This window comes from Asterias amurensis, chromosome 11 (assembly GCF_032118995.1).
Source record: "Asterias amurensis chromosome 11, ASM3211899v1".
In the NCBI taxonomy this organism is placed as follows: Eukaryota; Metazoa; Echinodermata; class Asteroidea; order Forcipulatida; family Asteriidae; genus Asterias; species Asterias amurensis.
The window spans coordinates 17,852,973-17,876,739 of NC_092658.1; the positions used below are offsets into that span (position 1 = coordinate 17,852,973).

General features: G+C 40.2%; 1 protein-coding gene across 3 annotated transcripts; it reads right to left on the reverse strand.

Annotated features, from left to right (window-relative positions):
- LOC139943860 (chitinase domain-containing protein 1-like) lies at positions 1-23,064 on the reverse strand. 3 transcript variants are annotated; one of them, XM_071940709.1, is made up of 12 exons: positions 22,920-23,064; positions 22,230-22,391; positions 20,056-20,153; positions 19,006-19,063; positions 16,664-16,740; positions 11,508-15,818; positions 7,565-7,693; positions 6,658-6,739; positions 4,408-4,559; positions 3,656-3,730; positions 2,395-2,437; positions 1-1,553 (listed from the first exon to the last, which is right to left on the reverse strand). In XM_071940709.1, the coding sequence occupies exons 7-12, from the start codon at positions 7,591-7,593 to the stop codon at positions 1,455-1,457; spliced, it is 480 nt and encodes a 159-aa protein (XP_071796810.1). In that variant the 5' UTR covers positions 7,594-7,693; positions 11,508-15,818; positions 16,664-16,740; positions 19,006-19,063; positions 20,056-20,153; positions 22,230-22,391; positions 22,920-23,064; the 3' UTR covers positions 1-1,454. The 3 variants fall into 3 exon arrangements, with proteins under 3 accessions (XP_071796810.1, XP_071796809.1, XP_071796812.1); XM_071940708.1 differs by having other exon boundaries at positions 7,565-7,696; XM_071940711.1 differs by lacking the exon at positions 7,565-7,693.
- Between the last annotated feature and the right edge of the window lie 703 nt (positions 23,065-23,767).

A 23,767-nucleotide genomic window follows, 5' to 3' on the forward strand; every position in this document is an offset into this window, starting at 1 on the left:
TTTAATTCTGATCAGCCTTTTTATTTACTCCTCCTTAACTTTTCCTCAAATAACATAATTGTTTATAAACAAGTAAGCTAAGAACAAGAGGCACTTGGAGTTGAGTCTTCAAGACTTTCACTTTTCTAACAGTTAAGGACACTGGACACTATTGGTAATTGTCAAAGACCAGTCTTCTCACTTGTTGTATCTGAACATTATACACAAAATAACAAACCTGTAAATACTTGAACTCAATTGGTTGTCAAAGTTCCGAAATAATTATGGAAGAAAAACCACCCTTGTCACACGAAGGTGTGTGCTTTCAGATGCTTGACTCCGGGACCTCAAAATCTAACTTTGAGGTTTCAAAATGAAATTTTTGGAAAATTACTTCTTTCGCAAAAAACTATGTTACTTCAAAAGGGAGCCGTTTCTCACAAGGTTTTATACTCTCAACAGCTCTCTTTTGCTCATTAACAAGCTAGTTTTTAAGCTAAAAATAATTTTGAGTAATTACCAATGGTGTCCACTGCCTTTACAATACAAAAATCTTACCCTAAAGCCTGTTCATACTTCATGGGAATGCGAAGCAAATTTTGACATCACAAGGCTGTTTTCATAGCAAGTTTTTTGGCAGGAGTTCAGCACAAGTCAACTGTTCTGAATCATTCACTGCAAATCTAGCACCTGTTTGAGGCCGCTTTTGGTAACTTGGTGCAAGCCACTTGTGGCCCCTATGGTCTCTAACGGCTTAATAACAAAACTTTTAAGGTAGGTTTAAAGGTAGTGATCGCACCATTGGTGCAAAATAAAAAAGCAATGGAACAATAGCATAAGATCACAGTTTGAGGTTTAATGTTAATAACAAATACTTTCAGCGTAACGTTCTAGTCAATGGGCCTTGACGCACTCATTGCTGGTAGACAAATCAATTTAAAAAAAGAAGCAAACATACAATCAAAACTTGCTCATGGAAAAAAGATCTAGCTTTGCTGATATTGTAAATGTCTACCCGACAACATAAACACCTATTTTTGAAAAACAGCATAAATTCCATATATTTAGGACCCTACTTTAAGAACTACAACAACTGCAAGTCAAAGACTTATCAATTTTACTGTGAGATAAAGGACTCCCAAATCAACCAATAATGAAAAAACAAAAATGCTGTTTTGTTTTTCTTTTCAAGTTATCCCCAAGCAAGTGTGACACACCTTAATTGTTACTGCACTGTATGGACACCTTTAGTAATTGTGAAAGACCATTATTCACACTTGGTGTATCTGAGAAAATATGAAGAACAAAACCTAAACTTTGTGTGCTTTCGGACGACTATAAAAAGTTACCTCTTTCTCAAAACTGCATTACTTCAAAGGGAGCTGTTACTCACAATGTTTCATAACATTAACAGATCTCCATTGCTCATAATCAGGTAAGTTTTAGACTAATATTACCAATAGTGTCCAGTGCCTTTAAAGTAGATCATAGAAATAATCCAATCCCTGTCCGAGCTCCCATATAGATATTCCAGTTCCTAATTCCTCTGCCAATTTAAGACGAACTTCAATAGACTATAAAGATATAGGGAGGGAAAAGCAAAAAGAATAAGTCTGGTTAGTTATTAGGATAGGGTTTGTTATTTGGTATCTTAAACAAAAAGTTGCAACCCCTTAATATAACTCCTTGGCTGTCGGTCCCAGGCTGTACCCTAAGCTTGGGTGTGATCCTTGGCAACTTGGCAGTTAAAAGTTGTATGGCTTCTGAATAACCCCCGCCAAAGATATTGACAAAATAGGGAGACCGCCAAAAAGATAGGGCTAGATACAATGTAGATTTAGTTGGTAGTGCCCTGGCACTGTTTCAGAGGTCACTGGTTCAAGTCTCGCTCAAGTCAATTTGTCTATGTTAAACACCAAATCAACAGGACCTAATGATAATTTTAAAACTGAGTTTATTATAGCGCTTTATCACACCCTGGGCGTATGAAACCGGCAACATAGTTTGTCACTATTTTTGGCATGATGGGGTGGTTTAGTTATAGTAATAATAATAATAATAATAATTTGGGGGTCTAATCATCCTTACTCGCAGTTAAGAGCTGAATTGTGAAGGACGCGGCTACAATGTGTTCGAGAAGCAGGAATGCAAGGGCGCCTTTGGCTGCCAGCCACATCAACTCATGACCACGGAGCACAGCCAAAGATCGAAAGTGTTTGATATTTTTTTTCCCGATAGAGAAAAACCGGATGGTCTGGAAAACCTTTGTGGTACAGCAGAGAACCAACGCACAACTCAACTCACATATGGCCCCGGCCAGGAATCGAACCGGGGTCACCTTGGTGAGAGGTGAGTGCTTTACGCACAAGCCAACCATACCACCCCATAGATGATAGATGATGTAAAAACTCTCACCTTAAGGGACGGATAATAAACCTGATGAACCCACGGGCCATCTCTGTAAACAAGACAAACAATTGCATTAATAAATCAGCTCTTGTAAGCATGTCAAACACAATAATAATACAATAATTATCATATTTTGTTCTTAAAGGCAATTGGGTTTTGGAACTGTGCGATATACATGTAGAAATGTAGGTGTATACAATTAAACCAACGTGTGAAAATCTCATTTCAATTTCAAAAGGAGGACGCTTTTTTAACTATCACCAAAAATCCAGAGAAAGTATGTCCACAATTATCAGATTCATATTTAGGGGCAAATTTTTTTATCAGCATCCGATTTTACAAAACACTAGGATTAATCCTATCTCGAGGTAGGATGTGTAACCCGTCCTAACTTAGGATGGGTTCAATGCATCCTAACGTCTTCAGATGCGGAACTGAACTCGTCCCAAGTCCTAAGATGTATCCTAAGTTACGTTGAGTTTGGTGAAATCGACGGCTGTTCACATAACCACAGTACTTTGAAGTGAAATGATTCTCTTTAAGGTAGTTCAAACACAGTACTAAAAGACAGTTTAACTCATGGTTCAACCCGATCGAGTTCAACTGTGTGCGCCTGAACGGTACTAAAGTAAGACCGAATCAAATTCACCCCAAAAAATAGACCGTCCAGCAAGGGGGTTTATCTTTAGACCGCTTCGGGTTTGTCTTTTAACACTGTGTGTGGACAGAATAAAAAAAGACCACATCTGGTTTAACTCACAACAGAGGACCCATTGACCTCCGTAATCACACAGTGACCAATGAACAGGACAATAAACCGGATGTTATAGAGTAAACAGGGTTGCGCTGGCTTCGACATCTTCAAACCAAAGATAAACCGTATCGGGTTTAACTCACTGCTGTCTTGAACGCAAGGGGAACAACTTTTTACAACCACCTCGAAAGTTTAACCGGTTCGGGTCCAACTTAGTACGCTGTCTGAACATACTCTATGAGAGTGATTTACAAATGAATACCTTCCCTTCAATCAACAAGTTATTGAACAGATCATATGCTCGACCTATCAAAAATCTAATTTCTTTTGTGTTTTCTAGATTTTTTTTAAATTCAAACATAAGAATAAAGGGATAATGTACAGAACTGAATCAAGAAAAAATGAGAAACAAACTCAATTCAGCTAGAATGTTCGAACTCCGGAAATTTGTATTCAGGGCAGGTTTAGAGAAGGAATTATTAACAATCTTGAGATGATTAATAAACGACTTACTTTTTATAATCAAAGACATGTTCTGCTTGTGCTGTGTTCCATTTTAGTTTCCGCTTCTTCAATAGCTCTAGATACCTGAAAGTCAAAGGAATAAAATTACAAATTTTGTAAACTTGAAAAACATCAGTAGTCAGCTGCTGCTTTAATTAGTTTATGATCAATCTTTTTTTATTGATTCCAAATTTGCTGATGTGTGTACTCAGTATTTTTCAAGCATATTACTCAATTCCGGAAAAGACTCAGTAGACAATGCTGTACTCATCAGTGTATGAATAAACCATATTCTTTATCCCTGATGCAATTTTGGCACTAATTATGTTGTGACGATGCCTGCTGCCACAATACAGGATTCAAACTGTCCCTAGACTACCAGCTATCTCTAGGTGGTAAGACATCTGGGCCCAATTTCATAGCGCTGCTTAGTGGCCTATTTTGTGCTTACTTTGCAATTTTTATTTCATAGCGCTGCTAACCGTAAGCACACGAAAAGGCATGCTAACCTTTCGGTGCTTACCGCACGAAAATAAATTACGTCACAATGCAAATCCGCGGTAAACACGCAATATGGCCACCCAAATTTTTTCTGCTAACCTGTGAAATATGCTAAGGCTTAAGCAAATTTTAAAGGGATGTTTATTGGCTCAATGACCTGGGGACTAATGTAAAGCGCATTGATACAGTTTATTGTGAAATGCGCTATACAAGAACTTGTTATTATTATTATACCATTAGTTCAGGGTTGAATATCATACCTCCTGATTCCTCTAGGTGTCTGACCGATCTGAACTGTTGTTTCATTCATTTTATAAGAGGCTTGCTTTGATTGGCCAAGCGAGATTTCTTGTAGTGCTCCATTTGATTGGCTGGAAGGAGTACTCTCTTGCGAAGAAGTATGTGGTGCTGACTATCTAAGAAAAATAAAGAAATCCGACAGAAATATAGTAAATAATTGACTGGGTTTGTTTTGGTGTTAGCTCTTTTTCTTTTCCAAATTACCCTTGGTTGGCCTACCTGGTATTAACTAAGAGTAATGATAAAACTAAAGTCTTGTAATGTGCACATATCCACCATGCTGGGTGTTCAAGGCGTAGTAAAAACCAAAAACAAAATTAAAGAAAACAGACACAACAAAATTAGTCCTAATTGAAAACCTGTGGCATAAGATAAGTTTTGATTAGATTTAAATTTTGTGGTACAAAGAAAAGATCCAAGATTAAGTGGTAGAGAGTGCCAGTACGACGCTGCACTGTTCCTCACTCCAAAGATTCGAGGAAAAAGCTGAGATGATGGGAATGCACACATCATGGGCAAAAACCAAGATCCAGAACTGTACCAACCTCCGCCAAACACCTGCTTCAGTCAACGTTGAGGGTAACTCTGTCCAAATTACACAGAAGTTCAGGTATCTCGACTGTGACATCCATTCCTCAGGCTCATCCTCCCCCGACATTCTCCGACGTCTTGGACTTGCCTCATCCACCTTTGGCCAATGAGATTGTGTCTGGAGGAACAAACGCCTGAAGCTCACAACCAAGCTGAAGGTATTTACTACCTGTGTCCTCCTCGTCATACTCTTTGGCTCAGAAACATGGACACTCCGGGCAGACGACACAGGAAGGCTCCAAGCCTTCAGCCCAAGTTGTCAACTTCATCACTAATGCAACAATCTCGGAGACCACCGTCATTGAGGACATCCCAGAGGATACACCTTCCCATGTGACCATTAAGCTGAATGTCGACGCACAGGGAAGATCCCGCCCCTGCCGACCTTGCGGACTTCGGGTCTGGGCATGGCAGCTGTGGTGAAGAGCATTAGAACCCATTGGTTTGGCAGCTTAACATCCCCATAATGTATTAAGGGAATGATGATGACGATGATGATGATGATGATGATGATTATCCAGATGCATGGCAAAGCTGAAGAAAAAGACCTGTCACTCCATGAGTGTTGAGACTGGGGTTCAATGAGGAGAAGCATGGAACATGATCAAGGACTCCATGACGAAGTGTAAACTTGAAGTAATTCAGAGATATGGTGGGGAGCCTTGCCATGTCAATTTCCCCAAGTACACACTTTCCTGACCCGAAATTTGCTGCAAACGCCAGCAATTAAAAAAAAGAAGCTAGGATTAATCTAGACTTGTGGACAAGTCATTAAATCGGCCCCCCTGAGATAGTGCCCTCGCGAGATCACTGCTCTCACGCGAACTGATGGCTCCCGATTTTGACTCCTCAGCGAGTGGGGCCGATTTAAGGACTTGTCCACAAGTCTAGGAGTAATCTAGACTTGTGGACAAGTCGTTAAATCGGCCTCTCGCGCTGAGATAGGGCTATCGCGAGATCCCCGATTTCGACTCCTCATTTTGAGGAGTCGAAATTGGGGAGCCATCAGTTCGGGCGAGAGCAGTGATCTCGCGAGAGCACTATCTAAGCGCGTGGGGCTGATTTAACGACTTGTCCACAAGTCTGGGATTAATCCCGATCTAGAGTAAGGACAAGTATCTCATCCCAACTTAGGTAGGGTTCAATGTGTCATAACTAGTATGGTTACGGAATTTAACTCGTCCTAAGCCATTAGATTAATCCTAAGTTAGGAAGAGTTTGGTGAAATCAACGGCAGGTTATACTGTGTATCGCACTCTGTATGATGAACAACTAGCATTAAATGAGTGATTGATTGATTGATTGACTGATTAAAGTTATTTGGTTAAAAATACAATAAGAACATGCCAAAAAAACACACACAACAACATGAGAAAAGACAATGAAATAAGATAAACCAAAATGTAACACAAGATAGAAATACTGCACAATTATAACCCCCAAAGATCAACCTTAAAATGTCAAAGACCAACAAGGTTTTATACCAATCTTCACAAACTATTATTTTGTCTGTATTTATTTTCTTTTTCTCTATTGTTACAAAGAAGTACAGTACCATCAGCTATTGTTGTAATCCGAAGGAATTATATGAATTTTTTGGATTCGATTGTAAACAATACCTTCTTTAAAACTGTGGCAAGCGTATTGGGCAGTCTTCCCTGTACCAGTCTTTCCAAGCACGGTTCAAAGAAAGGCAAGGACCTGGAGATACAGATAAGAAGACGGATGATAAATTAGGAACACCCCCTGAATACAAAACTTTACAAGATATGTTGAAATAAAAATGAATAACGAAATAAATCACAGCAGGACTGGGCACCTATCAATGTGGTGGGTGTTAGTACTGAACAAAAAAAATAATGAGAGCAGAGAAATAAGTAAGTGAAAATCCTTGTAAAGAGAAGTTCATATGCTCATTAAAGGAAGTGGACACTATTGGTAATGACTCAAAATAGTTATTAGCATAACACCTTACTTGGTGACGAGTAATGGGGAGAGTTCGATAGTAAAGAACGTTGTGAAACATTGTGAGAAACAGCTCCCTCTGAAATGACATAGTTTTTGAGTAAGAAGTAGTTTTCCATGAATTTGATTTCGAGACCTCAGACTATTTGCTAACACGTGTCGGACAATCCTGCAATCAAATGGCAAGGATCAGCTTGGGTGTTATATAATATAAAACATTGCGAGAAACAGCTCCATCTGAAGTGACGTAGTTTAAGAGAAGGAAGTATTTTTCACGAATTTGACTTCCAAGACCTCAGATTTAGAATTTGAGGTCTCAAAATCAAGCATCTGAAAGCACACAACTTCATGTGACAAGGGTGTTTTTTATTTCATTCATATCTTGCAACTTCGAGGACCAATTAAGCTCTAGTTTTCACATGTCTGTATTTTTATGCATATGTTTTGATACACCAAGTGCGAAGACTGTTCCTTGACAATTACCAATAGCGTCCACTGTCTTTAAAGCAGATAATATTCCTGCTTGATGCCCTAACACTCATAACAAGTATTTAGTCGTACCTGAACTGTTTTTCCCAATCCCATGCCATCTCCCAATATAGCACCCTCGCCCATCTTATAATGCTGGCACAAGAACTTCACTCCCTCCCTTTGGTAATCTCTCAAATATCGGTTGATAGTTACAATAACCTACTGGGTGGTCACAAAGAAAACAAAGATAGGATGAGTTGCTCATTGTTTTTCAATTACAAGTCATAAATGGTTTGTGAGTTTTGTCTAAAATTGCATCTAGTTACAAGAATGCCACTTGAAATAAATAAGATGCAAGATGGAAAAACCTACATAGCACATGAAAACAATTACCATTACTAATAATTACAACAATCAAGCCTTATCAGCCAACACATTTTTTGTGTCGCCAGACACACATGGCCTGAAGGCCACTTCAAGTTATTGCCAACAAACAACTATTTTTCTACAGGATTAACCCTTTTACAGTCCATACAGATGTAGGCTTGCGTACATCATCTATCTGAAGCCTGGCTGGAATAGCAGAAAGCACTACCTCCCCAACTTTTATGAAGCAATTATGGTTACATGTCTTGCTTAAGAACACAAGTGTAACATGTGTAATGACCAGGACTCAAACCTACGTACACTCTACTGATCTAACGCCAGAGCTTGAATCTGCCGCTCTTAACTGCTAGGCCATTACTCGTTACGAAGTGAGGTTTTATGCTGATAATTATTTTGAGTAATTGCCAATAGTGTCCACTGCCTTTTAAGGCAGTGGACACTGGACACTATTGGTAATTACTCAAAATAATTAGCATAAAACCTCACTTGGTATTGAGTAATGGGGAGAGGTTGATAGTATAAAACATTGTGAGAAACGGCTCCCTCTGAAGTGACGTAGTTTTCGAGAAAAAAGTAATTTTCCACGAATTTGATTTCGAGACCTCTTAGTTTAGAATTTGAGGTTTGGAAATCAAGCATCTGAAGGCACACAACTTCGTGTGACAAGGGTGTTTTTTATTTTATTCATATCTCGCAACTTTGTTATTTTATGCATACAGATGTTGAGATACAGAAGACTGGTCTTTGACAACTACCAATAGTGTCCACTGTCTTTAAATGATGCTGCTAAATATTCATCATCTCTATCTGTATTTGTTAAAAACCTGCATAACAGCTCAGTTCCTTGACTCTTTTTCAATAAGTTGTGTTGGCCTTGTCTCATCCAGTAGCCCAGAGCACTTTGGTCAAACGAACAAGGTACCAATAATTGAGTACAAGAACATTTACTGGATAAGTTGACATAGTCAGATATGGATGTCTGCCGAGGCGCATGGACACACAACATCACATGAGCTGAATCAAACATTGTAGGTACCACCTGAAACCAAGTCGAAATGACCAGTAACGATATTCTTCGTTGAAGTATCAACCGCCAGACACGTCCCCCTCCCCCAAACATCGGAGGAACCACCTAAAACCATGTTGAAATGACCAAAATCAATATTTCCTATACGACGTATGAGTCGCCAGACAAATGTTTTGCTGCATTAGGCCCGCTAGACAACCCCCCCCCCCCCTCCCTGCCTCCTGGGTTAACCATCAGACTAACCACCTGAAACCATGCTGAAATGACCACATTGGAGGAACCACCTGAAACCAAGTTGAAAAGATCAACAGCCAGACAAATCGTTCGCTGCATTTTGCCCCCCAGACACCCCCTCCCCCCTCTCTGGGTTAAACATCTGAGGAACTACCTGCAACCAAGTTGAAATGACCAACAACACTAATCTCCATACAAGTATCACCCACCAGATCAATTGTCTGCTGCATTAGGCCAGCCAAACACACCCCTCCCCGTCACATCGGAGGAGCCCTATGAAACCATGTTTAAATGACCCCAAAAAACTAATCCCAATACAAAGTAACCTCTGCTTTGCTGCATTAGGCCTGCCATGGACAACACCCCCCCCCCCACCCCCACCATCGGAACCACCTGAAACCAAGTTCAAATGACCAATAACACCATTGCCAATGAAAAGTATCAACCACGAGACAAATTGTCTGCTGCATTTTGCGCGCCCAGATACCTCCTCCGCCCCCTCCCTGGGTTTACCATCTGAGGAACTACCTCCCAGCAAGTCGAAATGACCAATAAAAACACTACTCTTCCAACCAGTATCAACAACCAAACAACATGTCTTCTGCATTAGGCCCGCCAGACACACCCCCTCCCTCCCCCAACATCGGAGGAGCTATCTGAAACCATGTTGAAACGACCAATAACACTATCCCAATGAAAAGCATCAACTGCTAGACAAATTGTCCGCTGCATTTTGCCCCAAAGGACACCCACCCCCTCCCCCTCTCTGGGTCAAAACCAAGTTGAAATGACCAATAACACTTTTCTCCATACAACATGTACAAGCATTAACTGCCAGACAAATTGTCTGCCGCTTTAGGCCCCCCCCCACCCCCCCCCCACCCTCGGAGGAACCACCTGAAACAATGTTGAAATGACCAAAAACGCTATTTCCTAAACAATGTATAAGCCGCCGGACAACTGTTTTGTTGCATTAGGCCCGCCAGACAACCACCCCCTCCTCCCCACCCCCTGGGTTAACCGTCATAGTAACCACCTGAAACCATGTTAAGATGACCAAAAAAAGTATACCGATACATAGTATCAGCCAACACACAATGTTTTGCTGTGTAAGGATGCAGACACCCCCCACCCAACATTGGAGTAACCACTAGAAACCAAGTTGAATATGACCAGTAACACTATTCCCAATGAAAAGATCAACAGCCAGACAAATTGTCTGCCGCATTTTGCCTGCCAGACACCCTATATCCCCTCTCCCTGGGTTTACCATCTGAGAAAGTACCTGCAGTTGAAAATGACCAATAACACTATTCTTCATACAAGCATCAACCACCAGACAAGTTTTCTGCTGCATTAGGCCAGCCAAACCTCCCCCCCACATCAGAGGAGCCCCATGAAGCTATGTTTAAGTGACCCAAAACTCTAATCCCAATACAAAGTAGCCTCTGCTTTGCTGCATTAGGCCTGCCATGGAAAGCACCCCCCCCCCCACCCCCCGAAGTACCACCTGAAATGAAGTTCAAATGAACGATAACAGCATTGCCAATGAAAAGTATCAGCCACTAGACAAATTGTCTGCTGCATTTTGCGCCCAGACACCCACCCCCCCCCCCTCCCTGGGTTTACCATCTTAGAACACCACCCCCTTCCCCTCTCTTGGTCAAAACCAAGTTGAAATGACTAATAACACTTTTCTCCATACAAGCATTAACCGCCATACAAACTGTCTGCCGCTTTAGGCTGCCATACAACCCCCCCCCCCCCCAACATCGGAGGAACCACCCGATGAAACAATATTGAAATGACCAAAAACACTATTTCCTAAACAACATACATGTATGAGCCGCCAGACAAATGTTTTGCTGCATTAGGCCCACCAGACAACCCCCCCCCCCCCCCCCGTCAGAGTAACCACCTGAAATCATGTTGAAATTACCAAAAAAGTATACCGAATACATAGTATCAGCGACCAGACAATGCAGACGCCCCCCCCCCCCTCACCCAACATTGGAGTAACCACTTGAAACCAAGTTGAATATGACCAGTAACTCTATTTTCAAAGAAAAGATCAACAGCCAGACAAATTGTCTGCTCTTTTTTGCCTGCCAGACACCCTCTACCCCCTCTCCTTGGGTTTGCCATCTGAGAAAGTACCTCCAACCAAGTTGAAATGACCAATAACACTATTCATCATACAATAAGTATCAACCACCAGACAAGTTTTCTGCTGCATTAGGCCTGCCAGACACGTCCCCCCCCCCCCACATCAGAGTAGCCTAATAAAACCATGTTTAAATGACCCACAACACTAATCCCAATACAAAGTAACCTCTGCTTTGCTCGATTGTTGACTTTGATGGATTTGAATCTTGTAAAAGTTACCTTACACTCAGCCACCTCATTGTATCCATTCTTCTGCAGGGTGTATTTTCCTCCAATTTCGTCGATTCTCAATCCCGACTGTGAGACGTCTCCCTACTTCAAGCCACCTTCTCACCGGACCTGGGCGAAGAACGCTTCTTCCTACACAGGGATGTCCTTGACACCTGTTTTGTCTTGGGCTTAAGAAAACGTCTTGAAAGTTTACTTGTGTGCGTGTTGACATTGGGATGTTAACGGCTACATTGGGATCTACCTTGTAAATTCTGTAAGAAGAAAGACAGACAAAAATCAGTTAATTTCTTTTTTCAGAACTATAAAGTCTCCTGATGTATGAGTTAATACAAAACAAGCAATACACAACATTGTGGCTGGTATAAATATTATTGTTTCTTTATTTAAATAAAACTCCACCAACATAAAATAATTGTAAATGATAAAAGTAATATAACATATTTAGAAGTTTCAATAGGCCGATGGTTTACTACAACACATAGTTAAAGCTTTAGTTATGCGTATTGTATAATAAATAACTAAAAACAATAAATTGTGTAATTTTATCCAACGAGATCATGAAAACAACGTTTGCACAGGAAAGCCAGCGTCAGGTCAGGGATGGATTCCTCAGAACACTCACTCATTGCTTACTTAATTTAGTTTAGATAACAAAATGACACACCAGGACAGGTCGAACCATCACACTCAAAAAGAGCGGGAAACTTTCTAAGTCCAACTTCTTATCCAAATGCCATTTTTAATTACCCATTGTTGTCAAATGCAAAATCTCGTTTGAGTAAAATAAGCTATGGGGGCCTACTTTATTTTATTTAATAACAAACAAGTAAATGTGGAACTTTCACCAAAATGTGAAAACAAATTGTGGAACTTTGTTTTAGTAGTTTTGTTTGTTGTGAAGAGTGAATATCAATATATGTGTAAATTGGACCCCTTAAAGAAACTGGACACCTTTGGTTATTGTGAAAATTTGAACTCAATTGGTCGTCGAAGTAGTAACATAATGGAAGAAAAACACCCAAGTTGTTTACACGATCTCTTGTGCTTTTAGATGCTTGATTTTGAGACCTTAAAACAAATTGTAAGTCCCGAAATCATTTTTTTGTTCATAAACTAGTGGAAAATTACTTCTTTCTCATTACTTCAGAAGGGAAAAATTTCTCAAATGTTTTAAACTATCAACAGCTCTCCATTGCTCTTTAACAAGTCAGTCTTTATGCTGACAGTGATTACCAATAGTGTCCAGTGCCTTCAGGGTCAACCTAATAATTCGCTATTAAAAGTACCATCAATTGGTTTCATATAAAGGCTTTGTACTACATATTTTAGTACTTTATACAATGTAACGAACGTTTGATTGTAGAATGAAACTATGGTTCTACTCTGGTTTTTCATTTAAAGATCACCAAGTGGTACTTTTAATTAAACATAGCATACAACATCAACTGAAATTATCTTCAAGTACGCGCTAATTCTCCAATCAAATTGGCAGAATGGAGTGGTGATAAAAACCTATATTGCACGGCTAATATCACTACCATGCATCATGTGTGTTCTATGTCACGCGCCAAGTTTGCTTAAAGATAAATACGTTATCACACGCTCGCTCGTGGAAATACGGAAAATATAGCGCGTCTGCGTCCCATATCCAACTCGGCCTTCGGCCTCTTTGGATATGGAACGCAGAGGCGCTATATTTTTCCGTATTCCACTCGCGCTTGTGTGATAACTTATATAATAAGATACTAAAAGCTTTAAGCTCAATACTCTACAGATCTGAAACAGCAATAACATTTCATAAATCTCCCCCAGAATAGATAGCATAGAATAATAACTTTCTAGAAGTTTGAGTCCAGACACCAATTGTAAAACTATAGTTAAGTTCGGGAAACAAATAAAATGCAAAAACAAACAAAAACCAGAACCTTAAAAATAAAACAATAATGCTGAAAAATACTGATACTGATAACGCACTGCAGGCCAATTTCATGTAGCTGCTTAAACAGACAATTTTGCTTAACATTTCCTTGTCTGCTGAGCAAATTTAAGCAGGAAACCAGCAAAAGATGGACCATGTGACATGGTTCCTTGCTGGTATCTTTTTAGTCTGGTAACAAGAAATGTGTTTGTGCCATGGAATTATATATACGAACTAGAGGGCACACGAGCGATGCTTCGTGCACAAAGGCCACGGGACCGCAAGATGATAAGCGCATCATTCTGCACGCGCGTTGAATACGAAATACATGTTTGAATTTTTGTATTGAACGCTCACGCGATGCTGTTTGTTCAACTTACAAAATGGCCGCACAAACACACGCTGTGAGATAGCTGTGTTGTCAACTTAAAAAATGGCCGCCTGCTCGCATACCGGGGCGCGTATATAGGTCAGTGCGCGCTCTAGTTCTTATATATAACTCTACGGTTTGTGCTTGCTAAAAGTAGCTATATGAAATTGGGCACTGATGTTAATGCTACTGTACAAGTACATTGCATGGTTTGTTAATACTATCACAGGTAGTACGCATCTTAATTAAAAAAAAAACCCAATAAGGACTGAACACGTTTGGTTTTTGTCAAAGACCAGTATTCTTACTCGGTGTATCCGGACATATATGCATAAAGAAACAAGAATGTGGAAATTTTGGACTCAACTGTTCATTGAAGTTGCAAGAAACTGATGAAAGAAAAAATCACTCTTGTTGTATAAAATAGTGTGCTTCTGGCCAATTTTTATATATATTATTTTAGTGAGAAATTATCTCTTTATAGGAAGTCGTTTCTCACAATGTTTTATACTATCTACAGTCTTCCGTTGCTCGTTACCAAGTAATGTTTTATGCTAAGAAAGGCCTATTTTGAGTAATTACCAAATGTGTACAGTGCCTTTAAAACAGTAAGTTAACTTTGTTCCTTGTTATAAGTTTTGCTTTTTATACAAACCCTACTATCCCATATAACATCATATAATTGTTTTAATTTGTTGTTGTATTCATGCCCTTATGGAAAGGGTCTGCTTTGTGTATGGCATCCTGTCACATAATTTGATATTAACAAGTCCACGGTGCTAATTCATTTAGGGGTCAGCACTGCATACCAGTTGATTATGAGTAATGGGGAGAGGGTGATAGTATAAAACTTTGTGAGCTCAAATTTTCTCAGGTTTGTTATTTTGTGCATATGTTGAGATACACCAACTGTGAAGACTAGTGTTTGACAATTACCAATAGTGTCCAGTGTCTTAAAAGCCAAGTTAAATAATTATACATCTGAGGTGGTTTAATACATTTTAAAGCAACTGGTACAACTGTAGCGTCATTGTTGCAGTTAATATGTATAAAACTCAAGAATAACAAAACAATAAAACCTAATTAAAAAACTTCGGGATTGACGCCTTCTTCCGGTACTTTCTTATGGCTGATGCTTCTGGTGTGATGACCAGGAAACGCTGCAGAGAGCTCATCACCTTGGGATTTCTGTGGTGAACCCCAAGGTGATGGGATGACAGCATCTTTTCTTGGAGATTTCTCCGTTGATCGTGTTGGCGATGGAGGCTCTGAACCGACTGACTTTGGTGAAGCATTACCAAATTCATCACTGTGACAAAAATGATGTCGTCTGAGCGACTGGACTTCAAAATGGTTGACCTCACCAGTCTTATCTGACCTCTCCTTAGGATTTTGCTTGGTGACCACCTGAACCTCAAGATTCCCATTGGTGTTCTGGTCGGCAGACTATGGGGCTCTCTTGATGGGCTTGGGTACCATCACTATGGACTATGATGACAGGTGTTTTGGATGAGGCCTGTTGAGCTGCTCACAGTTTGAATCATACTCCCAATCAATCAAGTCAAGCGCCATCTAGAGGCTCGAGCCTGCTCAGTGATTTTTCTCCAGATGTTCCGGTCCAGCATGAAGGAGCGTAGTTCTTCAGCGCTGGTCAAGCCGATGTGTGTCTAGGTATAGGAGAGTCATCTTCTCCCACGAGAAGCCTTGCCTTGGGTGGGCTCCCAGAGGATGATTGGGCAAGGGGCAAGCTCTGAGTGGCGGACACAGTGCCAAGCAAGCTTGAGGCGGCGTTCACGGATCTTCTCTGTAGCCTTTGGCCAGCCATTGGAGTTTCTCATGTGGTCTTGCCAGGGGATGTTTAGGGTCATACGCTGCATCCTGGTGTAGCAACCATCCAGAGACTTCTCCATCCTGGTGGTTAGGGTCTAGGTCTCATCTCCGTATAGTAGCACTGACTCCACTGTTGTGACAAAAGGTGATCTTTTCACTCCCACTCCAGCGCTGCTGCGTGCTGCAGATGAAAATAAACATTACACAATAACTTTACATTTCTAATACAAGCAATTTGGAAAGAAACAACACAAATTTTCACTACTGGCACTACAATTATTTATTGTTAATAGGGTTATGGGTCAGTCAGTTTTTTAAACCCAGGATTTGAGCTGCCTCTAGCCATCGGGCTAGCTCGGTGGTCTAGTTGTAGGACATCTGCTTTAGCAATGCAAAGGTCGCGCGTTCAAATCCCACTCGAGTGATTTGCATATTATATTTGTTTTCACAGGGTACAGTGGTTAAAACACATCAGTATAAAGGTTAAAAACAAATTATAAACCCAGAAATGGTTCAGTTAATAAATGCATTCTCATTCAGGGACAATAGATAAAAGGAATGACGATCTCAAAAACAAGTACAAAGTTGTATCTTTAAAGGGTTTTGGTACCTTTTGTATAACAATTTTGCCCATTACATAAATCCCTAGATGCACTGTAATGATGTACATGTATTATACAATTTTAGCAACATTAGTTTTAAAGTTTTGCGAAGAAAACAAAAGGCAAAATCAAACAGCAAGGTTTTCAGGAGAGTAGCGTAAATACGTTTTACATGCTAAGATCACTTTTGTTTCATGAAACGAAAACTACTTTCATAATATTTTTTTACTCATGTCTCAAAACTTACAACCTCAGCAAGGCAAGTAATATTTTAGAAGCCTTCTACCACCATTATCTTCAAACCGGATAGTTTAATGTATATCTGTTGACATTGAGTTTTGTTTTGTACAAAAGGTATCCAAACCCTTAAGTACGGTGTTGCTGAGATGTAATCTTGAATAAGAAAAAAAACAGTGTCTCTTACACAGTCTTCCTCCGCTTCCTGTTATCCTTCATTTGACTCTCCAGCTCAGCTCTTTTGCTCTCTTGGGTTTTGTGCAACTGAGAAAATGAGAAAACATTTATAATGTTATAATTTCTTTAGAGTGACCATTAGCATCGGCGTCAATCTGTCTTGAAAGATGGGGGGAGGAACATCGTTAGTCATACCATCTACGGCGCGGGGTCCGGCCTCGAGTAAGGGCCCCAGGAAAATTTTAAGGCCATTTATGCTCTCTAGTGCAATCTTATGAGTCTGAGGGAAGATGTGCCCCATCTGAGATCTTGGAATTTAATGGCTATTTCGAGCTATGACAAATGATGCACCATTTAATTGCTATCCTGGTTATTAGCTAAAAACCAACTCAGTTATAGCTGCGTATACAAATTATTTCTACATATAATGCTCAGACGGCGGTTCATTCCTAGCATCGTCAAGGGTGGATTAAGACAGGAAATTCTATAAAGGGGGTGGGGGCTTGTTGGTAGGGCAAACCAATTAAAGATGGAGCATGCTATAAAGCGGAACGCAAAACCTTTTTCGGAAAAAAACTTGGGAAAACTTTGCATTCAAGGTGTTCTCTGGTGCAAACTTAGGCCAATAGGCAAAACGAATGGAACAGAACATTTATAAAGCCTTTTAAATGTGAGCAGCAGTTGTATAACCTTTTTGGTTAACATCATCTTCATGTGGGGATCTATAAGCATGCTCGTGTGAAACCTTTACGGCGTGGGTCGGGCTCGTTTGAGGGGCCTGGGAACAGTTCACATTCTAGATGCTCTGTGGTGCAATCTTAGGGCAACTGTCAACAAGAGGCAAAAAGAATGGAATAGAGCAAAGCCTTTAAAATGTGAGCAGCAGTAGAACCTTTTGAGTTAACAGCATCTTCAAGTACGGATCTACATGACACAAGTTGTAGGGGGCAAATCTGTCAAAGAGTGGCATGCGAGTGTGAAATCTTTACGGCATGAGTCCAGGCTTGCCTAAAGACTCTGGACACTATTGGTAATTTTCAAAGACCAGTCTTCTCACTTGGTGTATCTCAAAATGCCTAAAATAACAAACCTGTGAAAATCTGAGCTCAATCGTTCGTTGCGAGATATTAATGCACAAAACAAAAAAACACCTGTCACACAGAGTAGTGTGCTTTCAGATGTTTGATTTTGAGACCTTGCATTCTAAATCTGAGATCTTGAAATGAATTTCATGAAAAATTACTTCTTTCTCGGGAACTACGACACTTCAGAGGGAGCCGTTTCTCACAATGTTTGATACTGTCAACCTCTCCCCATTGCAAGTTACCAAGTGAGGTTTTAGGCTGACAATTATTTTGAGTCACTACCAATAGTGTCCACTGCCTTTAATCAGGCCTGGATCCTAGATGCTGTTTGGCTTCTCACACTAATGCTCAAACGTTGACAAAATTGCACCTCCCCCTTGAAACAGTGGAAGGGACTATCCCCCCACCCCCCCCCCCCCCATTTTTGAAGGGTGGAGGGCATAAACTCAAATGTTTGCCGTATCTAATGACGTGTCTTTATCTTGAAACTCAAGTATTGCACCGTATAAGACCAAACCCTGTGTCCCGTCAATGGCATCAATCATAATGTTTGAGCATTCGTGTGAGAAGCCAAATAGCATAGGGTCCAGGCCCGCTTATAGACGATGTGACCTATGTTTACATTCAAACCACCCTCTGTTGACAAAACACTCTATACGTCATGTTTCGTCGGGCACCTGAGTTGCGCAGTCACAGTAAGATTGCGTACACTTTCTAGCTGGCTGCCAAAACACAAAGGTTTTGCCCGGCAGTATGCGCGCAAATCATGTTATGGTTTTCGTGTGATGTCAGAGGTCACATCGTCTATAGGCACAGGAAAATTCTGCATTTTAGATGCTCTGTGGTGCAATCTTTGGTCAATTTTGAGAGGGGACGTTTGATATAGTGTCCCCCACCCTTCTAAAAAGTTGTGTCATCCTTAGCCCCCAGGATTAATGCCCATGGCGAGACACAGGGTTGGTCTTACACAGTGCAATACTTTGGCTTCATGATCAAGGTGGTCAAAAAGATGGGGGGGGGGGACATTTGATATTGTGCCCCTCTCCCCTTGTCACACCCCACCCCCACCTATTTGATGCCCACCACCATTAGTAGAATTTGAAACTTTGTATGGTGGAATTATAACTATAAGAACATTTTGCGATAACACCATGTGAGTCTCTTTTTGAATAGTGTTGGTTAGGAAAAGAACTATTGGTTAAAGACTCATGTTTCTATTAATATACACTGATCATCTACAGGAGAAAAATCATAAGACTGTACTTACCGTTTGTCTAGACGCTACTGCTCGCCGAATGTACTTCTGTAGGGCTTCTCTACGCAACCTACAATAGACAACAAATATCGGACAAATTTACATCAGCTGCTGTTAAACGAATAAATTCAGTCTGAATGATCTACATGTGTAGTTGCATGTTTTGTGTGCATTTGATCACTAGGCATAGTTAATTTTTTACAGTATTACATTTAACAATCACCAGTTTCTTAAAAGCTCAGAAATGCCTAGTTCATTTTGATGGGCCATAATAAATAATTTGCAGATATTAATTACCTATTTGTCTTTTTAAAGACAAATAAAGCACTTGTGTTTTAATCCAACGAAGTCTTTTTGGGAAAAAAGTACCTACATGTGAGGTGAAACTAAACATGGATTGGAAATCACTAACAAGGCAATACTTTTTTTAGAAACCTCTTTCATCAGTGAAAAGGGTACAAAAGAATTTAGGCATTGCATGGTGAGGTATCAATATATATTTGGTTTGCGGTAACAAACACCATGTGTGTTTCTACTTGCCAGGTAGAGTTTGTTCTTTAGAGAACTGTCTTGCTTTATTTTACTACCGCAAAGAGTAGAATATCAGATTTTGGGGAAACTTGTTCTGAAAAGAACTGTCCTGCTTTGTAAATATACCCTGGCGCAGGTATAGAAAATTGGCTGGGACAACTACTTTAGCTTTATAGGATCATAATTAACTGCACTACCCCGGAGTCAGTCTCTTGACGATGACTAGAGCAAGCTAGTCAAAATGTTGAGACCAATTCAAGAACTGAATAGTGATTTGGTTCCCTATTGGGCAATCCCTATAGGCTTCTGCTTGCTTTTTGTTGATATGTCTCTAATTATTTTACTAATAATGCAAAAGTTATACATTTCTACTTATTGTTGCTGTGTGTTTTGAAGTTTTTAAAGCCTGGGTGAATAAATAAATAAACAAATAAATAAACTACTTGATGGATTGGTATTGGACGAAAACTAAGTACAGTTTCAATAAAAAGGGACAAAGCTTTATGGAAAGATTTCTCCAAATGTAATAACCTGTGTGGAGCTCCTGGTTGTCTCTTAGTCTTTTATCCATATGCTTCAAGTCCTCTGCATTGTTCTCACTCAGCCTCTTCCTTGATTCAACCTCTTCCCTGCAAACGGCCAATCAAAACAAACAAAGCTCGGTAAATAACACCAAACTCACAAATCTCAACTCATGTTAATCCGGCATGGTTAGGCCTGTCGTCTTCTTGATACTCCAAGGGTTTATGAAGATGCACCAAAAATTCAATCCATACTCAGTGAAATCCATACTCATACTCTTGAAATACATAATTCTAAAAACACCCCCTTTCTGGAGCTCCAGCCCTGGCCCCACGCGTCGACCTGGTATTCTTTTAAAACGTAAGAGCCCATAATTTAATAACAACAAGTATGCTAGTAGCTGGGTTAAACAACAGAGGAACCGCAGTTGAAATGACCAGATAGAGAAAGGACCAATAACACTATAATTAATACCAGTAACAGCCACCAGACCCCCCCCCCCCCTCTCCTGGGTTAAAGATCTGAGGAACCACCTAAAACCAAGTTGAAATGACCAATGATGACACTATTCCCAATACCAGTATCAGCCACCAGACAAAGGTTTTGCTGCATTAGGCCTGCCAGACCCCCCCCCCCCCCACGTTAAATATCAGACCCCCTTGTAAACCAAGTTGAAATGACAAATGATGACACTATTCCCAATACCAGTATCAGCCGCCCGACAAAAAAATTGCTGCATCCAGGGGCCCGCCAGACACCCCCCCCCCCCCAGTTAAACATCAGAGGAACAGCCTGAAACGCAGTTGAAATGACCATAGAGAATTAGGACGATTAACACTATTCTTAATACCAGTATTCAGCTGCCTGACAGAAGTTTTGCTGCATTGGGCCCGCCCGACACCCCCCCCCCCCTACTTAAGTTAACATCAGAGGAACCACCTCAAACAAAGTTGAAATGACCAATGACACTATTCCCCAAACCAGTATCAGCCGCCTGACAAGGTTTTTGCTGCATTGGGCCCGCCAGACTCCTCCTATCCCAACCCCCAGGTTAAACATCGGAGGAGTCACATAAACCAAGTTGAAATGACCAATAACACCATTCCCTATACAAAGTTGGGGGGGGGAGCAGAGCGTCTGCCAGGCCAAATGCAGCAAAACATTTGTCTGGCGGGTGACACTTTGTTTTTGGAAAAGTGTTTTTGGTCATTTCCACTTGGTTGCAGGTGGTTCCTCCGATATAATGTCAAAGGGGCGGAGGAGCGGGATGTCTGCAGGCCTAAGCAATTTGTCTAGCAGTTCATACCTGTGGATGTAAAGGGTTTTAAACCAGAAAGGGCTTTCAACCTTTTTCAGTTGCTCAGATCTCTTGGTGTTATCTCCTTTCATAAATTTTGAACAAAAGGTTAAAAGTATAAACCTAGAGTTTTCAAAGTAGCAGAGTATAGCTTTTGCTCTTTTCAGATTTCCAAAAATTAAATAAAAAATGACAAGGGTCGAAAGACAACTCATTTTGCCTTAAAGCATCATTGTACAAACTTAAAGTCACCTGGAAGTAGAATTTTTTTCTTTCAAACATAAGAGTATATAATTTTTTTAGTAATTGTTTGTCACGATTTATATGTTAAAAAAATATATAAAGTTGTTTGGGGGGCTGACTCCGCCTACCCCTTTTGTAACGCCATTCGGGGCAGACTTTGCCTGCAATGCGTATAATAAACACACGTGCAAAGTACATGTACGTCCAAGTCGTGAGTTGGTACATTTCAAAAAGTGTTTTTCTGCATTCAGCAGCAATACACCTGGTCGGCATTGCCGGAAAAAAACATTTTTTTTTTGTTTTTAAAAGTACAAACTCACGACTTGGTCCGTACATTTTGCAATCGTGTTTACTCTACGCATTACAGGCAAAGTCTGCCTCGATTGACGTCACGAACAGCGCCTTCTCGGGTCGGGGTCTGCTGTTAAATTTGTAAATAACATAAGAACTGATTTTTTAAAACCTTAGTTAACTGATTCACATTCCACTCATCAAAACACATTAGTGACAAAAGCTTTATTTTGAAAAAAATACCACTTCCAGGTGACTTTAAGAGCCCAATAAAACTTCTGCCCACAAATTAATCACAGAAGATGTTCAACTGCCTCACTGGCTGATGACCATTATGCAATACAAGACCTACCATTGGAACTAGTTGTGGTATTGGCAGTCTGTTTTTCAGCTGAAGTGCCAGGCGGAACATGTCAGTACTGGGCAGGCCCGCCCACCGTCGCCCACCATGGCTACAACACTGATCATCACCAATGAAGGTAAGTATTACAGTTCCAACATCAAGAGTACTGTACTGTAAACAAAAAAGGTGAAAGCAAAATGAGAAAATTGGAAAGAAGTTGTTCAATCTTCACTTACCTTCATCCATTGTTGAAATGAACGAGCTTTACCACTGATTGGTGATGTCTTTACCTCTTCCACAGAATAGAAGAAGCAGGCGTGGGTAAACAAAGCACACATCACATATCCGTAGACAACGAAACAGGCCTAGGCCTAGTGTCAATTATTAATATTTTTTTGTTATTATAGGTAATACAGCATGTACACAAAACAATGAGATCAACTGGATTATTAGGCCCAAAGAGAAGAAACACAGCACTAGTAACCTTAATAATCAACCACTTGATGACTGGGTACTCCGGAACTTCTGTAACTACGGTAAAACACTACCATATCGTAACTGGTAAACAACAAACTTTCCCATGCACGCAGCAAACCATCAATGATTGATCATCACAGTCACACTGATCACGAGCCCCATACTTAAAAAATACCAATATCCCATCTTTAGAGATAACAAAATAAGAAAAGTCCTACTCACTTTTATACTGCACGGACGGGCGAGAATTAACTGGTTGATGGATGAAGAATAATCTGTGATTTTTAATGCGATTTCGTGAAATTATTGGAGAACATTGGTGAAGAAAGAACAACTGGCGATATAATTTGAATCATAATGAAATTAGCCTGTCAATAGAGGGCGCTATCAAAATTCAATTTGTATGACTTTTTCCAATATTTTTGTGCAGAAATCCAGCCTTCTATTTATTTGGTCGTTATTATACAGCATTTTTCATAATATGAGCAGTGGAATGTATTGCCTGCCAGGAAATAGACTGGAACGTAGGCCTAATTTCATTATGCCTGGAAGCACAAACACTTGCTAAGCACAGAAAAATAGCTTAAAGGCAGTGGACACTATTGGTAATTACTCAAAATAATTATTAGCATAAAACCTTACTTGGTAATGAGTAATGGGGAATTTGAGGTCCCGAAATCAAGCATCTGAAAGCACACAATTTTGTGTGACAAGGGTGTTTTTTTTTTCTTTCATAGTTATCTCGCAACTCCGACGACCAATCGAGCTCAAATTTTCACAGGTTTGTTATTATTATGCATATTATGTTGAGATACAGCAAGTGGGAAGACTGGCCTTTGACAATTACCAATAGTGTCCAATGGCTTCTGGCGACCCCAAAATTTAATGTAAGAAGCGTCACTGCGGTAATGCTTCTCAGATTGTGTTTCTATAGGAACTATTCTTCCCATTATGACTATGAAACTCTGATAAACCAGTGGAAAAAAATTTAAGTGGTAAGAAGTAGCTTTGGATAGTACAATGCATCGTTTAAGAAGAACATTTACGTCCGGGTATGGAAAACGGGGTAC